At 36.7% G+C, this 19,661-nt stretch overlaps 1 protein-coding gene across 5 annotated transcripts in view; it reads left to right on the forward strand.

Annotated features, from left to right (window-relative positions):
• Nucleotides 1-19,661, forward strand: part of LOC106060225 (uncharacterized) — a 65,656-nt gene that overhangs the window by 28,486 nt on the left and 17,509 nt on the right. For 3 of the 5 annotated variants that reach the window (XM_056015667.1, XM_056015669.1, XM_056015666.1), the window contains one exon: nucleotides 18,067-18,697. In XM_056015667.1, the coding sequence (XP_055871642.1) occupies nucleotides 18,558-18,697 (140 nt within the window). In that variant the 5' untranslated portion in view covers nucleotides 18,067-18,557. The remainder of the gene's footprint in view (nucleotides 1-18,066; nucleotides 18,698-19,661) is intronic. The other 2 variants (XM_056015671.1, XM_056015670.1) reach the window with 1 other exon arrangement.

Raw genomic sequence — 19,661 nt, forward strand, 5'->3', positions numbered from 1 at the left:
GGGGTATCCTTACCGATGAAATTGTGTGTCAATGCCAAGTGCTGGTGTATTAATTTTGCAAGTTGGTTATGGCGAGTCAATGGCGACCTAGGTAGGCATTATTATTATTTGAATTTCGATGGATGCATTGCGAAGAGAAGACAAGCCGACATAAATAACCATAGCGGAGTTGTTTCCCTTCGCTACGTTATTGACGTATGACGTCATGCCAGGGCGCCATGTCGCTAGCCTGCAGGCATATCTCTAAAATGTCTGACACGACATTACGGGCCGCAAACAGAGAAATATCGCTCTGACAATACTCACTTCAGATAAAATACGACGGCCCTGATAAAAGTGCCGGTGTGTAATCTTACTTAAATAATACAGCCGCTCTCTTTGCTTTAGCCATTTGTACATTAACTATTTGTTATGATTTTGACATAGCTTTTATTAACTCAGCCTGTCTGTCACTCTGTCTGTCTGGGTATACACGTTTCTTCTTCTGATTTTCTCATTCTTGCCATTCTTGGTTCAAGTTGAGGTTTTTTGCACAATTATTCATAGTCAATGGCAACACACAAATAAAAGAAAAAAAAATTTTATATAGAAAAACGAAGTTAAACTCTGCAGTATTGAGAGATATGGAAGACATTTTGCAGTTCTTATATTCAGATAAGCTTTGTTTTTTAGAAGTATTTTTATATTTAGTTTATTTTTTTACAAAGCCTATTATAACTCTGTATGTCTGTCGGGTAAAGATTTTTAACACGTTAAAATCCCCAACACCTATTCTCGGATCAAGCTCAAACTGTGCACAATTAATTTTTGTACCTAACAAAACACGAATTAAAAAAAAAAAACAATTCGTGAATTAATTGCGGTAATTAATTATTTTGTATGATACTAGAAGGTAAATTAATCATTCAGTATTCAGTGATATGGCTAAATATGTGGAGTTTTGTCCCGTTAGATAATTGTATACGAGCAGGGTTTCATGTGGCCAGCACAATGACCATACGCCTTTACTTACCCCAACTAAAGTCATGTACCCTATATCGTTGGGTGGACTCAGGGGCGCCCTAAAAATCCCGAAAGTAAAAAATCCCAATCTTCCACGAGATTCGAACCCGGGACCACAGGTTCGGAAGCCAAGCTCTTAACCACTCAGCCACCGCACCCCCATAATACACTATTAATTGCAATTAAATATTTATTTAAGACTAAGACTGCTTTATTGATCCTTATGGAAATTTGCTTTGATTCCAAGGACTCTTTTCTCAAAGACAACACAATAGAAACATTCACATATATAGAAACATACATATATATAGAAACATACATATATATAGAAACATACACATATATAGAAACATTCACATATATAGAAACATTCACATATATAGAACATACACTTACATAACACTGTCCCACTCAACCTTCGAGTTTCATGAGTTCGGTCCCTTGAAAACCTTGACACGCTACAGTTTAGACTTAAAACACTCGAGAAGGCAAACATAAGGAAACAATTATTAAACACAGGCTGAACCTGTTGATTTTTCCCAAGGTATATGTTGTTAATTTTGGCCTGTAACCCACCGCACACTCTTCTTCAACTTTACTTAGAACGCCCAGACCCCCCCCCCCTCCATTAAAAAAAAATTGCATTCTCCACGTTGCCTCGATGTCCCACATAGTAGCCTGAAATAGCATTGGAAAAATTATCTGTAAACACTCTTAAGAGGACTACAATAAATGTGTGTTTCCCTTTGAATGAATACAGAATACAGATTCTTGGAGTGAAAGAGACTAATAATAATAATAGGAATAATTGCAATAATAATAATAATAATAATAATACGACGACGTAGGGCATGAGATTCGCCAATGGGAAGAAAAAACACTCCACGGAAAATTTCCGGCTTCATTACATGGGGACAACATCGACAAGGCTGCTTCCTTAACATGGCTCAAAGCAGGTCATCTCTACCCTGAAACAGAAGGCTTTGTTACAGCAATACAGGACAGAGTAATCAGGACAAAAAATTACGAGAAGCATATCCTGAAACTCAATGTTGTCGACAAATGCCGAAAATGTGGAAATGTGGGCGAGTCGATTGAACACATTATGGCAAGATGTCCAGCCCTATCAGAATCAGCCTACCTAGGTCGCCATAACCAAGTTGCAAAGTTAATACACCAACACCTGGCTTTGACGTACAAATTGATCGGTAAGGACACTCCCCCTTATTATAAATACTCTCCGCAAGAGGTTCTCGAGTCTACTGAACATCTGCTGTACTGGGATAGGCCTATTCTGACCGACAAAACGGTAGATTTCAATCGCCCGGATCTGCTGTTCATCGATAAAAAAGAAAAAACCGCTACCATTATCGATATCGCCGTACCACTGTCTCATAATTTAAGAAAAACTGAGATAGAAAAACAAAGAAAATATGGGAACCTAGGCTTGGAGATTAAGCGTCTATGGAAATTGTCCAAAATAACAATATACCCCATTGTTATATCAACCGAGGGGATAATAACAACTGACCTCACAGACACCTTCAAGGCCCTTAACATTCCTAGGAACATCTTCGTTGCCTGTCAGAGGGCGGTACTGCTGCAGACCTGCCACATCACCAGAAAATTCCTCAGTGGAAACTGTTAAAGGGACTACGATGAATTTTGTTTCTCTTTAGCGAAACTCGACCCTGGCAGCGCCAGAGAATGACTACTCGTTCATTTCTAACATATTAATATTAAGGGTAATTATAATATCGGAAACGTAAGAAAATAAAACTACGGACGTATTCCAATAAGAATGTGATCATTGATGGTCCATTTTAATTATAAGATCACCTTTTTTTTATTTAAAAAAAAAATAAAAAACGTATGTGTCCCCTCTTAATCGTCAATTTTATTGCAGTAATGATTGTGTTTATGACAATATACGTTGATTATTTAAAGACGGTTTTAGTCAAGTACTCCTCCCTAATATTCCGACTGGAAGACATTCCTTATATATCTAGCCAAGTAGTCTTTTTAAAAAAAAAAAAAAAAAAAATTTCCCATTCAGAACTTGTGGTCTATAGGGCAGAACGGCAAATGATGTAGAGATCTTCTGTTGTTGTGGCCTACAGTTAACGAGGGTGTCATGTGGCCAGCACAACGACCAACCGCCGTTACTTTTCTTCAAATTATGTCAGGAATTCATTAAAGCTGGGTGGACTCAGAGGCGCCCAAGGATCCCGAAATAAAAAATCCCTGTCTTCACCAGGATTCGAACCTGGGAATCCCGGTTCGGAAGCCAAGCGCTTTACGGCTCAGCCACAGCGCCTCCTGCGAGCAGACTTAACAGCTGGCATTTTAAATTGGCCGATCACTTTAAATAAGTGAGAATACAGAATGTTATGAAGCTAGAAAAACCTAGATGTGTAATACATATTGCATATACGGCTGGCCACTTCCCGCTTTGGCTTAATACGATTGAGTGTATTCTTTTAAAAAATACCTAATATAAGAAAACAAATATAAATCCGTTTAACTAATTTGAAGTTATTTTCATATTTTTTTGAAAAATTGCTGAATAGGAAACGTGTTGATTTCCTTTGTAATTATGTATTTCCAATATTAGTGTGCTTAAAATAATTTTACTTTATACTCACTAAAAAGTATTATAAAAGGGTATATCCTACTTGCATAAATTGCTATGCCACTTTTCTATTTGCATAAATTACTATGCCACATTGAAGCTGTTTCATTTGTACTTTAGATTGAAATGTGAACAAATGATAAAATGTTTCACCATACTTTTTTTTTTTAAACGCCTATGTTAGCTGTCAACTTCGGTACTTTTCGTGAGAGTTGTGTGCTTTTAAAGATGAGTAGATGTTAAAACGCGTTAACATGTTTAGTTGGTTAAGTATGTGTTAGAACGTGGAAGTTGAGAATCTAAGTGTCTAGGCACGAGTGGAAGGTTGGCAGGTATTGGCTCTCCCAAGCAGGTAGAGTTGGGGACATAGACGTACTCAGAATTCGTCAACATGTTCGAGAGACAATGAAGCCATGCCTACGTCCACGGGTGTAATCGTCACATTATAGTGTCTGTGGGCAATATGGATAATGATAGATTGTAGAGTGTCTGGCCGGCGCACTAACAGGGTTAGGGATAGGCTCCTTGAAATGTAACCAGTAAGTGGGCTGAGTGGAAAAAAAAAAGAAATCTATAAGATTCCGAACACATTTCAAATATGGATTGGAACTCGTATTGATTTAGAACATCCCTCTCTTCGTTCCCTGGCCATCGCATCGTATGTGAAGTATATGTTCCCTACCTTCGTTGTATATAATTCAAATGAAATGCATATAACTTTTAATTATTTAATTTAACCTCCATTTAAGTCTCGTTGGTCATATGGGGGAGAACTCTAGTTTGATAGTTATAATTTTACAAAGTATCAAAAATAAGTCTATGTACTAGACTTAGATTTAGAGCCAACATCGATTTTGAAAGGACTATCGCGTTCTTGTTGATCGTCCAAGGACTGATCCGAAGGCTCTTCGAGCCCTAAGTTTGAAAAAAAACCTGTCTGGACGCCTAACAGTAAAAAAAAACAAACCTGTGTGAACACAGTTCTGTTTGAGAGAGACCCGAGTCAATGCCTATGTAAAGCATTGCTGTTTCCAATGCCTTTGGTCCCGGACTCATGCTTGGCTGAACATGGCCGAAGGCCGAGGACACTGGGAGCCACTTGCCATTTATGCAACGTCCCTTGAGGAACGGTGCATGGATTTGTGACAGGTTTATGGGGACTCTTTGACAACTCCACGCCGTGCAATGGGTGGACTCTCGTCTACCCGTGGGCATCCCCTCGGGAGTCTATCGCGTTCTTGAATGGACTATCGCGTTCGGGAATTTCCGGATTTAAGGCATTATTGATCCAAGAGTTGAATAAAAATGTTTTTAAATTAAAAAAAAAAAGCGTAAATCTAATACAGTTTATGTCTAGGTTCTAGATCTAGAGGTAGATCGATATCTAGACAACATCTTTGTAGAGTTCTACGAAAAGGTACCAATAAATAACTGGTTTCTTATATAATGCCGCTGGTCTAATTGGTAGAATCTTTCGAGCAAAAAGCTGACGGTGTCAACATCATGAGTTCGATACCCAATTTGAGCTAAGAAAAAAATGAAATGAATTCTCTAATATAATTTATTTTATTTCACGCTATGTGATGGAGGTATTGTATCTATGTGAAAGATGTTTTTAATGTTTTTCTTGTTTCTTAATTAAAATAACCATACTGTTTAAAAAGTGGGATTAAAAAAAAACGAAACGATATGACAGTATAAAAAGTTGAAATCGATATATAGGCCTTTGTGAACGACGTAATTTGAAACACTTTTTTTGCGTTATTTTTATTGGATTTATTTTTTTTTTTGCAAGGGACACTTCAGCCACAAGACTGGTTCTAACCTATTTGTCGCCCTTCAATTGATTTAATGAAGTGAAAAAGGAACATGGAATTCTTGGCCCTGATAAATTATATCCATTGACATTTCCTCTTCACCCCAACTTTAATTTACACCCCCTCCCCTTTGTCCATGCTTTTTTTTTACCCAGACACCCTTGTGGCGTATAGAGTCACATTATTTTCGTGATGTTTAGAACCGTGAGCTTCTTGAGCGGTTCGCAGCATTCGGATTTCTTTCGTCTAGCTAGCGTAATCTGCTGAACAGACAAAAGAAGACATACAAAAAAAAAAGTGGGGGGTTCGCGAAGACGATCGGTGTTCCGTGAACTATGCAGTCAAGGCATTAGCCAATCCGTTACATAACTATTGGCCACGCTCTCCCCTCTGTGTAGTCTGTACCTATCTCTTGTAGTTGGATTAGGGAGTCGTCACAGCCACTTGTCTGTTCACTTACATTATAAGCCGTGAATGTTGTACATCATTGCTATCACTGTTGCTCAACATAATAATTCGTATCTCTAATTCCATGTGCTAGGACAAATTCATACAAGTACATCTTCTTCCCTAGTATTATGAGAGCATGGATCAGGCTGTCTGAATCAGCCTGAAAAAGCGATGATCAAGAAGAGTTTTTGTGTCTAACTAGATTAATACATGAATGCGTGCAGGACATAGTTATTTTGTGTTTAGTGTCACGTGTTTATTAAGTTTATTTAACTGACAGATCTTGATGCTATAAACTTGTGACATATGCGGGTTCGGAGGTGCCTTGATTATAGTTCAAACACTTTAACAAGTAATGAAGTAACAAAGTGCTGATATGTTTTCTTTAGTTTTAATCATTTAAAACTTGAACTTGAAACAATAAATGTATGTACAAAGATATATATAACAGATACAGGATTCAGTGAAATGTTCAATAAAATGAGTAAATATTTACTTTAAAAACTAGCGACTACTAAGTCTAACTTTCTAGCGCTCTCTCGTCTCAAGCTAACAGTCCGCCTTTTATATCTTTCTTTAGGATAAAGAACAGTGACAATTCAATACCCATCCTTGACTCCTTGACCCGTTTACATTTAATTTTCCTTTTAATTGTTTTTGTAATTTAACCTACGTTAATTATGTTTCCCTGCTGTAGCCTTGAACTAAGCTTTAATCGGCGTCTTTCTGGCATTAAAGCGTGAGTGCGCTGACCTGATTTGAAATAGGTACAATGTCCTCATTTTGTGAACAATGAGGTGTCACTAGGAACTGTGTTTGTAACTTAAGCTATGCTAATTTTGTTTCCCTGCTGTAGTCTTGAGCTAAGTTTTAATCGGCATCTTTCTGGCATTTAAGCGTGGGTACGCTGACCTGATTTGAGATAGGTACAATGTCCTCATTTGTAAACAATGAGGTGTCACTAGGGACGTGACATATACCCCCCTCTTCCTAAGCGGGACGCATGTTGAGTAAAACGGAACTGCAACCGCTCAATCTTATATATAATAATGTTACTAACGTACAATGATATTACAGATACTTCTTCCATGTATAAAAATCAGTTATAATATTCAATAAAATACAGTATTCTAGTTTTAGAATTCTTCACAATAATAACATATGTAAGCATAGCAAATGCAGAAAAAAATCAAGAAAAAAATTATTATTATAGTAATAAAGTGAATGACATATACATTTCATATATAATCATTTTTAGTCAATGTATGAATCAAATTTAAATCAAAACAAAAATGTACAAGTTTTGTTTCTGGTAGCTGTAATCTAAGTACACCTTGATAGGGTGTCTGCTAAGACGTTCATCTTCCCTGTTATGGTTTTTACAGTAAATTGGTAGTCTGTTAACATTAAACTCCATCGTGTTAGTCTGCTGTTAGCCAGTTTTCTAGTGTTTAGAAATTGGAGAGGAAAATGGTCTGTAAGTAGGTTGAATGGTTTGCCTAACAGATACTTGGTAAAGCGATTTATGGACCAAACTATCGCTAAACACTCTCTTTCAATTGTAGAGTATCTGGTTTCTGCTGGTAACAATTTCCTGCTAATATAGAACACGGGATGTAGTGTTCCATTGTGCTCTTGCATTAAACAGGCTCCGATCGCTTCGGAGGATGCGTCCGTCGCAAGGTGGAATGTTTTGTTTTGGTCTGGTAACTTGAGAATGGACTCGTGTGAAAAGGTGTCCTTGATTCTCGTTATAGTGTCTTCCAGTTCTTGTGAATGAAGTACTTTGTTTGGTTGACCTTTCTTGGTAAGGTTTGTCAAGGGCGATGTGAGAGTCGTGTAATTAGGAATGAAACATCGGTAGAAGTTACAAAGTCCTAGTATACTCCTGATTTGTTTCTTTGTCTTAGGCACTTGAATGTCTAATATTCTCTTGATGATGTCATCTTGAGGTTTTAAAGAGTTGTAGCTTACTTTGTAACCTAAAAATGTTACTTCATTCATGGCTAGTTCCATTTTGCTGGGTTTGATAGTGAAGCCATGTTGTCTTAGTTCATGAAAGATTTCTTTTAGTCTTTGCAAATGTTCTTCCCAACATTTGTGAAAGATACATATGTCGTCTATATATGAAACAGTATCTTTTCTTTGTCCGAATAGTCGGTGTATTGCTCTGTTGAATGTACTACTTGCATTGACTAAACCAAATGGCATGTAGTTCAATTGGAATAGTCCGCATGCAGTAGTGAAAGCTGTGTATGGTTTACTTTGTTCTTTCATTGGAATTTGGTAATATCCCCTTGAAAGATCTATTTTTGTAAAAAATTTTGCTTCAGCAAACTGTGTCATGAGATCTTCTGGATTTGGCATAGGGTAAGAGTCTAGGCAAGTAATTTTGTTGAGTTGCCTAAAGTCTACACACATTCTAGGTGTTGTAGCATTGTGTCGTTTCACAAGTACGATAGGTGCTGCGTAGGGCGAATTTGAATGTTCAATTATGCCTTGTTGTAGTAATTGGTTGATTTCTTTTTGTAGAAAGTCTCTATAATGTATTGGAACTGGATATGGTCTTTGTTTTGTTGGTTTGTCGCTAGTCAAATTGATCTCATGTTCGATAACTGATGTTTTGCCTGGAACGTCGGTAAAAATTGCTGAGTAATTCTTTAGTATTTCTGATACGTCTTGCTTTCTTTGACATGATAAATTGTTCAATTTTATGTCTTTCCATGATTCTGTTTGTGTTGATATTGGATTCGGGAGTATGAGTTCTTGTGTATCATTTGAATCACTTTCTTGAAGAACAGTCAAACATGTAATTGTGTCTTGCACTGTTTCATTTTCTTGCATTTCTTCATTATATTTATGAAGCATATTGATGTGATAGACTTTCTTTTTGTTGTTTATTTCAATTTCATAGTCTACGTCTGTGACTTTCTTGGTAACTAAAAATGGTCCTTGCCACTGAATAAAAAACTTGTTCTTTTTATCTGGCAATAATAGTCTCACTTTATCTCCTGGTTCTAATTTTCTCAAAGTTCTGCTTTCGTTGACTCGTCTTTGGGTAGCTATGTTGGCTTTTGCTGTTTCTTGTTTAGCTTTTTGACATGCTTGAATGACCATATTTCGAGTGTCTATGACATGTTGAAAAGCTGTTTTTGTTGCTGTTACTTTCTGTCTTGGTGCCATTAGTGATTCTTTTAGTGCTGCCATAGGTCCTCTCGGATTTGCACCGTAGAGCATTTCAAATGGAGAAAAACCTGTAGTTTCTTGTTGACTTTCTCGGTATGCAAAAAGTGCTGCTGGTATTAAAAGATCCCAATTTTGTGGGTTGTCATTGGCTATTTTTGATATGATTTGCTTCAAACTAGAATTCATACGTTCGCAGAGTCCGTTACTCTGTGGGTGGTAGGCCGTTGTAAATTTCATCCTTATTTTGTACATGTCCATGAATGCTTTCGTAATTTCCGCTGTAAATTGTCCCCCTCGGTCGCTTAGTATCACCTCTGGTAGTCCGGTTCTGGAGAAAATTTCTGACAAAGCTCTGGTAATGTCAATAGCTGTTATGTTGACTAATGGTATTGCTTCTGGCCATCTTGTACATGTATCAACTAAAGTAAGTATGTATTTATGCTTTCTTGCTGATTCAATTGGTATGGGTCCAATAATGTCAATGGCCACTTTCTGGAATGGTTTGTCTGTGAGTTCTACAGTTTGAAGCGGTGCTTGAGTGTGTCTACCTTTAGGTCCTTTCATTTGACAAATATGACATGTACTGACGAACTTCTTCACACCTTTCGTTATGCTTGGCCAATAGAAATGTTGTAGGATTCTTTTCTTTGTTCTGGATACCGCCATATGTCCAGAAAAAGGTTTGCTGTGTCCTGATTCAATTATTGTCTTTCTGTATGTTTGTGGTACGACTATTTGTTCAATGATTTCATTTTTGTTTTTGCTTCGTTTCATTAGCATTCCGTTGTCAAGATATGGTTCATTGTTTGATTCTGGATTTATATTGGTCTAAGCTTTCTTGTATAGTCTTGATAAAGTAGGATCTTTCTTTTGTTCTTCTTTAAATTCTTCATTGTTGAATTCAGGCGGGATGTTTGAATTGCTAGTCATTTCATTTTGATTAGTGGTTTCTTGGTCTGTAGTTTCTTTGGTTGCGTTGTCATTTTGTTGATTTGAGTTTGATTCATTCTGTAGATTTTCTGATTCAATGTTTTCTTTTGTCATTGATCTTGTAATGACTGCATTACATTCTTGGCTTACTTTTATGGCTTTCGACCAGTCTTGTAGGTCTCGTTGAGTGCAATCACGAACTCCTTTAATGTTGCCAATCAACAGATTTACAGGTAAATTGTCTGATACTAGTGCTTCTACATCACCACTGTAGAAAGGTGTTGTAATGTTAATTTCTGCTACAGGTAGATTGCTGACTGTACCATTGAAAGCTGTAGCCGCAACATATTTGCCTGTGTATTGATGAGTCTTGACGAATTTTGAATGTACGACCACAGACGTCGAACCTGTGTCTCGAATCACTTCCACTTTCTGGTTTCCAACTAAACCTGGATAGTATTCTAGACCTTTAGACTTTGTAACTATAGTCATTGTTGTGTGGTCAGATCTAGGTTTTCTGTTGTAGAATTTGTTTTGATTACCATAGTTTTGATTACCATAGTTTTGATTTCTTGTAGATTGTGGCTGGTACCTGGCTGCTTGTTTTTCTTTGGATCTGTCACTTAAGTTGTTTTGTTTCTTTCTACATTCGTTTGCGTAGTGACCTTTAAGATGACAGTAACTGCATTCTATGTCTCTGGTTTTACATTGTGAAGCATAATGTCCTTTGAAATTACAGCTTGTACATATTGGCGTTTTTTCTGGTCTTGAGAATCGTGGTGTTCTGGTTTCTTTGGTATAACAGATGAAATTCTCTTCTGCAGACTGTTGAATAGGTTTGTTTGGGTATGCTGCCCTGTATTGTCGTACTATTTGAGTCAAAGTTTGAATGTCTTTTGGTTGTCTTTCAATGATAAAGGATTGAATATCTTCTGAGTGTGCATGTGTAATGGCATCTATAATGACATGCTCTCTCAGATTTTCGTATGAATTTTCTATTTTTGACAAGGAGATCCACCTATCAAACCACATGGTCATGTTTGATATAAATATTAATGGATCATCTTCTTGTCGAGGCCTTTCTGTATAGAATTTTTTTCTGTATGCGTCTTGTGTAGCGCCATACTGTCTCAGGAGTGCTTCTTTGACATTGCTATAGTTGTCTAGTTCGTGCGCTGGAAGTTGAATGCAAATGTCAATGGCTTTACCCGTAAGAAGGCTCATGAGAGTTCTAGAGTATTGTTCTTTAGGTAGACCTGATGCTTTAGCTAGTTCTTCGAAACACATCAGATAAGAATCAATATTGTCTTTCGATTCTTGGAAATTGGCCATTTTTGACATTTGTTTATATTTGTCGAAACCTGCAGACTTATGTTGGGCATGCGCTGCTTCTTTATGTGCCTGAGCTAATTGTATGTCTTTTTCTTTGATAAGGCGTTCTTCTTCTTTCATTAGGCGTTCATGGTCCATCTCTTCTTTTCGTTGGGCTAATACTTTCTTTTCATGTTCTTCAAGTTCTTGCTTTGCCCATTGTAGTCTTTCTGGTTTAGGCATGGCTAATTCTTTGGCCATCTCAAGAAAATCTTGTAGTGTCAACATTTTGGCTGCCATGGTAATTCAGTAGCAAGTAGTTTTGTACTTGTTAAATGTTGATAGTTGAATATAAATGTAGCATAATATACTTCAATTAAAATGTTCTTTGGTTATTTAAGATACACAATAGTTCAGTGTTTTATCTTATAAATCGTCGTTATAAGATGATTTTTGTAGATGATTATTGATAAGATGATTATCACTTGTAGTTGCCTCTTGATTAGGCAATTTGAGAACAATTACTTGTCGCTAGTAAGTAAATATACAAGGCGATCTAAGTTGATAGATCAAGCCTGTAAAATGACGTAAGGTTGTACTGACCTTGTCATAAAGACATGTAGTAGACTTGAACGTGAAGTTTTCTTCGTAGTGATGAGAGGCTGAGTAGTGACGTAGAACTATCGTCTGTAGTTCTAGTTTGTTGCAACACAACTGTCAAAGAGTTGTTTCGATAGTTGCAGGTTGGTTATCGTGGCAGACGTCAAAGGTTGCCAGATGAAAGTATTGATCCTGTAGTAGTTATCACGTTGATGAATAAATTTGTTGTACATACAGCCGTCGGAGGTGTCAATTTATGTCACGTGTTTATTAAGTTTATTTAACTGACAGATCTTGATGCTATAAACTTGTGACATATGCGGGTTCGGAGGTGCCTTGATTATAGTTCAAACACTTTAACAAGTAATGAAGTAACAAAGTGCTGATATGTTTTCTTTAGTTTTAATCATTTAAAACTTGAACTTGAAACAATAAATGTATGTACAAAGATATATATAACAGATACAGGATTCAGTGAAATGTTCAATAAAATGAGTAAATATTTACTTTAAAAACTAGCGACTACTAAGTCTAACTTTCTAGCGCTCTCTCGTCTCAAGCTAACAGTCCGCCTTTTATATCTTTCTTTAGGATAAAGAACAGTGACAATTCAATACCCATCCTTGACTCCTTGACCCGTTTACATTTAATTTTCCTTTTAATTGTTTTTGTAATTTAACCTACGTTAATTATGTTTCCCTGCTGTAGCCTTGAACTAAGCTTTAATCGGCGTCTTTCTGGCATTAAAGCGTGAGTGCGCTGACCTGATTTGAAATAGGTACAATGTCCTCATTTTGTGAACAATGAGGTGTCACTAGGAACTGTGTTTGTAACTTAAGCTATGCTAATTTTGTTTCCCTGCTGTAGTCTTGAGCTAAGTTTTAATCGGCATCTTTCTGGCATTTAAGCGTGGGTACGCTGACCTGATTTGAGATAGGTACAATGTCCTCATTTGTAAACAATGAGGTGTCACTAGGGACGTGACATTTAGAATATATATTATACAGAGAGGGATAAATGCACACTGATAGAAAGTGACAGAAAAATACAAAAGTACCTACCATCCCAAAATTTTAATGTACATATTGTCTTCCATAAACAAAGATACACAAATATATACTCTCTCTCTCTCTCTCTCTCTCTCTCTCTCTCTCTATATATATATATATATATATATATATATATATATATATATATATATATATATATATATATATATATATATATATATTAGGCGTGCACCTGTTAGTACTTTTTAATATTCGGCCGGAGCCGGATATTGCTGAGTAGTAAAAGATGTTATTCGGACGGAGCCGGAGCCAAATACCTGAATGTCTTGTCTTTTAAATAGCTTGTGTTGCTAAACATTTGACAATACTGTTAAATAACATACCTATATTGGTGTTTTTTTTCTTTTATATACCTTATTGTTTTAAAATCTGTTAATGATTGATTTGTTCAAGCTTAACAGTATTTCTAAACAGATAGGCCAATCACAAAGTAATCTGTGTAGCATGAGCAATAAATATGCGCGTGTGTCTGTGTAAGTGTATACGTATATATCTGCACACATACAGTCACACACATATTTAGTGATGCTTTTGCGCACCAAATAAAAAAAGGACGGAATAGGTGCGCAATACATTAAAAGATAAAGGTCTATATAATGCATGGACGTAGCCAGGGGGGGGGGTTCTAGGGGTTCAACCCCCCCCCCCCCGAAATGAAATCTCCCCCCTGCGGGGGGGGGGACGGAATTAAGTGAATGATTTTTGCTTCCATTTTGTTTATTTTAGGTGAGATTTTAATACTAAATCATCACTTACCACAGCACAGCCGAGGCAGTTTTGAGTTAAAAACCCTCTACCAGGGGGTTTTGAGTTTAAATCCCCCTACCAGGGGGTTTTGAGATTTAAAAAACCCCTATCAGGGGGTTTTGAGATACAAATCCCTCTACCAGGGGGCTTTGAGTTTAAAACCCCCTACAGGGGGTTTTGAATTTTAAACCCCCTACCAGAGGTTTTTGCAGTTAAATCCCCCTCTTCTATAAAACAAAACAAAAAAAATGCAAACAACAATCCCCAAATTCCAACAACACAGTTGAGGAAGATTTTGATTTTAAACCCCCCTCCAAAATTTACGATAAACCCCATCTTCAAAATAAAAAAAAAAGCAAATTATACACTCAAAATTCTATGAGCGTAGCCAAAGGGGTTTTGAGTTTCAACCCCCTCCCCCTCCAGTTGGGGTTTGAAGCTAAAAAGTACCTCTTCAATATAAAAAAAAAGCAAATTACACACTATAAAATCTATGAGCGTAGCCAAAGGGGTTTTGAGTGTAAATCCCCCTCCTCCAGATGGCTTTTTCTTTAAAGTTTAAAACCCCTCCAGATGGTTTTGAGTTTAAAATTCCCCTGCAGAGCGTTTAGAGTTGAAAACCTCTCTCTTCAATATTATTTTAAAGCAAACTATAGTGACCAAATTCTTTAATCGTAGCTAAATGGGGTTTTGAATTAAAAACAAAAAAACTCCAGAGATTTCTTAGTTTAAAACCCCTCAACAGAAGATTTGACGAAAAAACTTTTCTTTTCGATATAAAATCTAAAGCGAAATACATGCATGTAGTAGTAGTCAAGAAAGGTTACAAATTTCTACCAGTGGCTTGGGCTCCATTAATAAAGTGTGAATAGTCTTCTGCCGAAATTGAAAATCCTTAAATGTATCTCAACAAAGATGGCTAAGACAGATTTTAGGAGTCAGTCATAGAGATCGGGGCTAAATTAAAGAAATCATATGCCGAACTGGGAGTCGAATCCTTAGTAAGGTTGTGACAGAGCGTCGCATGAGGTTTTGAGGAACATGTTCTCACACAAAATGAATTACGCAAAATAAGAGTTGCGGAAACAGCCGAACGGCGCGAGAGGGTCTGTCAGTAAGAATAGCACATTAGGTTTTTGAAATAAAACTTTTTAATAGCAAGATAATGCACTGTAGATACCTCAGAATATGCATATTGTTGGCTTTCAATACCAGAAATAGTGCCCGGCGGCGGGGCTTCGCCACGCGCTGGGGGAGCGCTGCGAACTCCCCCAGACCCCCTTGCTAGCAGGCCGGGAGTCTACAATAAACAATAAACGTCTTCCGAAAGGGTCAGAATGTAATAAAGATTAATTATGTACACATACACACTCACACACACACACACATATATATATATATATATATATATATATATGTGTGTGTGTGAGTGTGTATATATATATAATTTTTTTCCGCCGGGAGGGGGATTCACCTCCCCGAAAAAAAATCATGGCTACGCCCATGATATAATGAATTTAATAATGAACACTAAGCTTAGAACCTTCATAGTTTTAGCAGAGACAGAGACTCTATGAGATATGCCAGTGTGTACTTTATGTTTAGAATTCAATATCGCTCTTATATTGGTCACTCATAGTTTATTTATAGTTGAAAAGCTACTTGCATGTTTATTAATTATAGACTACCATAAATGGTAAATCTAAGCCGTAAGATATCCTATTGATATCCCACCTGCCACTTTATATATATATATATATATATACATCCCTTAGCAGGGCCTAGGCGAAGTCAATTTGGTGGCCTCATATGAAATAGAAAAATAAAAAATAAACAGCCAAAAACTAAAATTACGCAATGTATTTCAAACCTCGTGTATTTCAAACCTCGTGTATTTCAAACCTCGTGTATTTCAAACCTCGTGTATTTCAAACCTCGTGTATTTCAAACCTCGTGTATTTCAAACCTCGTGTATTTCAAACCTCGTGTATTTCAAACCTCGTGTATTTCAAACCTCGTGTATTTCAAACCTCGTGTATTTCAAACCTCGTGTATTTCAAACCTCGTGTATTTCAAACCTCGTGTATTTCAAACCTCGTGTATTTCAAACCTCGTGTATTTCAAACCTCGTGTATTTCAAACCTCGTGTATTTCAAACCTCGTGTATTTCAACAATAACATTGGGGACACCTTTACCTTCCTATCTAAAAAAAAAATTGTACCAAGACTTATTCAAAGCTCGTCAATCCAAGGCCTTAGGAGCCTGCCCAGTTTGCTTATGCATAAGGCCGGCCGCCCTGCCCTTAGGAGGGTCTGCGTCAGTGCTGAGAATGAAAATTAATTCTAAAAATGTCGTCATTGTGACAGCTTCACACCACCCTTGTAGAGTTTGTACTAACATAACTCCTCTGTTTTACGAAGTAAAAGTCTATTTGATGCTAAATTAATTGTTTAGGTTTGGAAGGTGTGTGTGTGTCTTTGTCGTGATTACCCCCCTTTTTACCTTTTACCTATCCCTTAGTCTGTTGACCCGTGCAAGATTTGTCGACCTTCTTTCTCCATTCCTATCTTTTGCCTTGGATAGAACCTCTTTCAATGGCAGACCCGTCCTTTTTTTTATGTTGTCTTCCCATCACTTTCTCTGTCTGCCTCTTCTTCTTTTCCTGGTACTGTTCCCTGAAGGAAGGTCTTTGCGAGCCCCGAAGACCTTGTAATATGGCCATAGAGTTTTAGTTTTCGTTTTTTTTTTACACTAGTTAGCGGGTCATCGTGGGGTCCAATCGCTAAGCTCTTCGTTTGTGATGCGGTCTATAAATGTTGTGTTTAACACATTGTTAAAGCTTAGTAGGCTATAAGTTGTCTTGAGCGCAGTGTGTGTAGTGTGTTACTGAAAAGCTGCAAATAGATTTGGCTGCTCGCGTGACAACACGTAACAAGTTAACTGACAAACTGTTCCTACCAATTGATCTTGGACCATGCCAATACCGTGCGGCCCTAAAGCTGTACATGTATATTTGATTAAGTACTTGAACCGGAATGTTTTTACTTGGCCAGAGCCCAGTTGGCGTCGAATGTTTTTTGAAACGATTAACTCTTAAGTATTCAATACAAACACAGTCCGTTATGTTAGTAGTATGGGCCGAATTGTTAAGGGTTAATACAATAGAAATGTTCTCAAGAAGATTACGAAAACAATTATTTTCATTAAAAAAAAAAGTTTATTTCGCGTTTATAAGTTTTTATAAGTTTCAACCAGTGAACCAAATCAAAACGCTATTAGGACTCAAATGAATAGAAAGAATTCCGGAGATTTACAACGAGTCTATAAGAAAGTCATTGACCTATCATAGTCCAAATAGTAATAATGTTAAAATCTTCGATTCCGAAGGTTAGGATTATATTCGTGCGTTCTGCAAACCCAGTTGCGATCTACATATTTACCATAAACAAATCTGATATCAGCCGATGGTCTATTTACATCTAATTTTTCTTCAGCTTTCAGCGCCTGTCGTCGTCGAGAGGCTTTTCTATGTTTCTCAACTGAGTGTTCCCTTACCTTCGTGACTCTTTAAAGATATCATCTGCAGCTGACTTTCTCTATACTAGTGAATGACTAAATGACTCCTGAGTTGGTATTTTTAGCGCTTCAGGGGTAAAAATGAATAAAAAAAACAACAACACATACTTCAAGGAAACTTACTCTTCAGCGTTTCATTTTAGAAAGAAAAACTAGGTTTATTGCCCTTGGTAAATCCCCCCCCCCCCCCCCCGGGACTGGTCATACCTCATTAGTCTCTCATGATGCTATCAGATCCTAAATGCAGTTCTTGCTTTGAGAAAGGCTTTTTGTGTCGCTGTTTAATTCATTTAAAAATCAATTGTAGTCGCGTTTTGTTTTTCTCCAGTTACAATGAAATCATTTCTCTCAAAGTTTAACTCGACTAAAATGATTTTTTTTAACGATATCTACTACATAAATAGATGGCGCATCGGTCCTGACAGTTGGAGATTGTTGATATAAACTTTGATTGGAATTCTGTTCTCGCACTTAATTAATGCAGTGTTTCCCAAACTGTGTTCCACGGAACTCTAGTGTTCTTTGAGGCCTGAATAGTTGTTCGACATTTTACTTAAACAATTATTAACTAGTAGGCTACCACGTGAATTAATCTTTAAAAAAATAAGCCAAGTGTTCCGATATAAACTCAGAAAGTGCAAAGTGTTCCGTTAAATAAAAAGTTTGGGAAACACTGTATTAGTGTTATCTTATATATATGTTTAGATTATACTTATATTTGTAAGGGTCTGTTTGTGTTCACAGGGGATGTAGGAGATATATAACTGTTAAGAGCAACATCTTATTGAATCTCTACACTACTTTCTTTAGGAACTTAATAACGAGGTTATGAATGATCGTCATCACTATGAAGTCACGATTCAGAAGACACAACATGTGAACGTGTCCTCTGGAGTTGTCTGAACCTAGAAACACACCTCAAAGAACATTGTCTCCATAATAGACCACTCTATTCAATATAAGCTGTGAAATAACAAGGGAGAGAACTCATAGTGTATAATAGACCACTCTATTCAATATAAGCTGTGAAATAACATGAGTGTGAAGGGAGAGAACTCATAGTGTATAATAGATCAAACTTTTTTCTACTCAAACCGATTGTTTGAAAATTGGTTTCAAGTTAAATCCGTCTACAACATTCCATCTTAAAATTGTCTTCTCTGCGCTAAAAAAGAGGCAAAGAAAGTGAAGGTCGAATTGAGAGTTATATATAAAAGAGCAATACAGAAGTCAGTATGTCTAAGTCCAAGAATGTCTACCAGGGGCTGAATGTTCAGAGGATCCACAGGTCAGAGCTGGACGATGCCAAGCTTCGAGACCTGGCCAGGGAAGATGCACGACTTAATGAAAATTTGAAAACAGTGGAACGTGCCAGGTAAGAATTTCAACAAAACTGAAACGTTTCTCCATCACTTAGTCGAAGTATTTCAATAATAATGCATGCATACAACTCAACAACAACGAAATTAAACCATAAATAATAGATAATGTCTTTTGTATTGCAGAGCAAACGGCAGTCTGTTACATAATAATGCCTTCATCACACTCTCTTTTTCTCTCTCATAATAGCTTAATGCATAACTAGATTTTGAAATTTCCATAGAGAGAAGAAAAAAAGAATCTTATCCAAGATTTGCAAAGCTAAATGCGTTCTTGTGATTGGAGGGCTTACTAGATATTTTAAGTGTAGCTTCCTTTTTTTTAAATTGTGTATACATTTATTTTTATTATAAGTGTATATGAAGATGTGTTGAAACTTATTTCCCCGCCCGTGACATGGTGCAATCCAGGCCCGTAGTGCATATACAAGTCACAGAGGTCTGGTTCCATTAAACACGACCATTGTTGTTTTTAGATGATGCAGTCTGCCACACACATTTAGGATAGTTATTCGACTCCTAAACCACAATAAGGTTGAAACCATTGCTGAAGACCTAATTTAGACTATTTTACACCTAAAACAGCTCATTTTTAACATGTTTAACTAATTAAGTTATTTGTTAGCTAATTTAAACTTTTTATTTCAATTAACTCTTTAATATCTGATGTAGTTCTTTGACTGTCAAATATACTTTGAAAAAAGAAAAGAAACTAAACTAGTTCAACTCTAAATCGACTTTTTAAAAAATCTACATTTTTATTTTCTCTCAAAATTGAGCCATTTAATTTCGAGATAGACGACATTGAATAATTCATTATTGACTTATTGAGCCATTTAATTTCGAGATAGACGACATTGAATAATTCATTATTGACTTATTGAGCCATTTAATTTCGAGATAGACGACATTGAATCATTCATTATTGACTTATTGAGCCATTTAATTTCGAAATAGACG

Source organism: Biomphalaria glabrata, chromosome 17, assembly GCF_947242115.1.
Source record: "Biomphalaria glabrata chromosome 17, xgBioGlab47.1, whole genome shotgun sequence".
NCBI lineage: Eukaryota > Metazoa > Mollusca > Gastropoda > Planorbidae > Biomphalaria > Biomphalaria glabrata.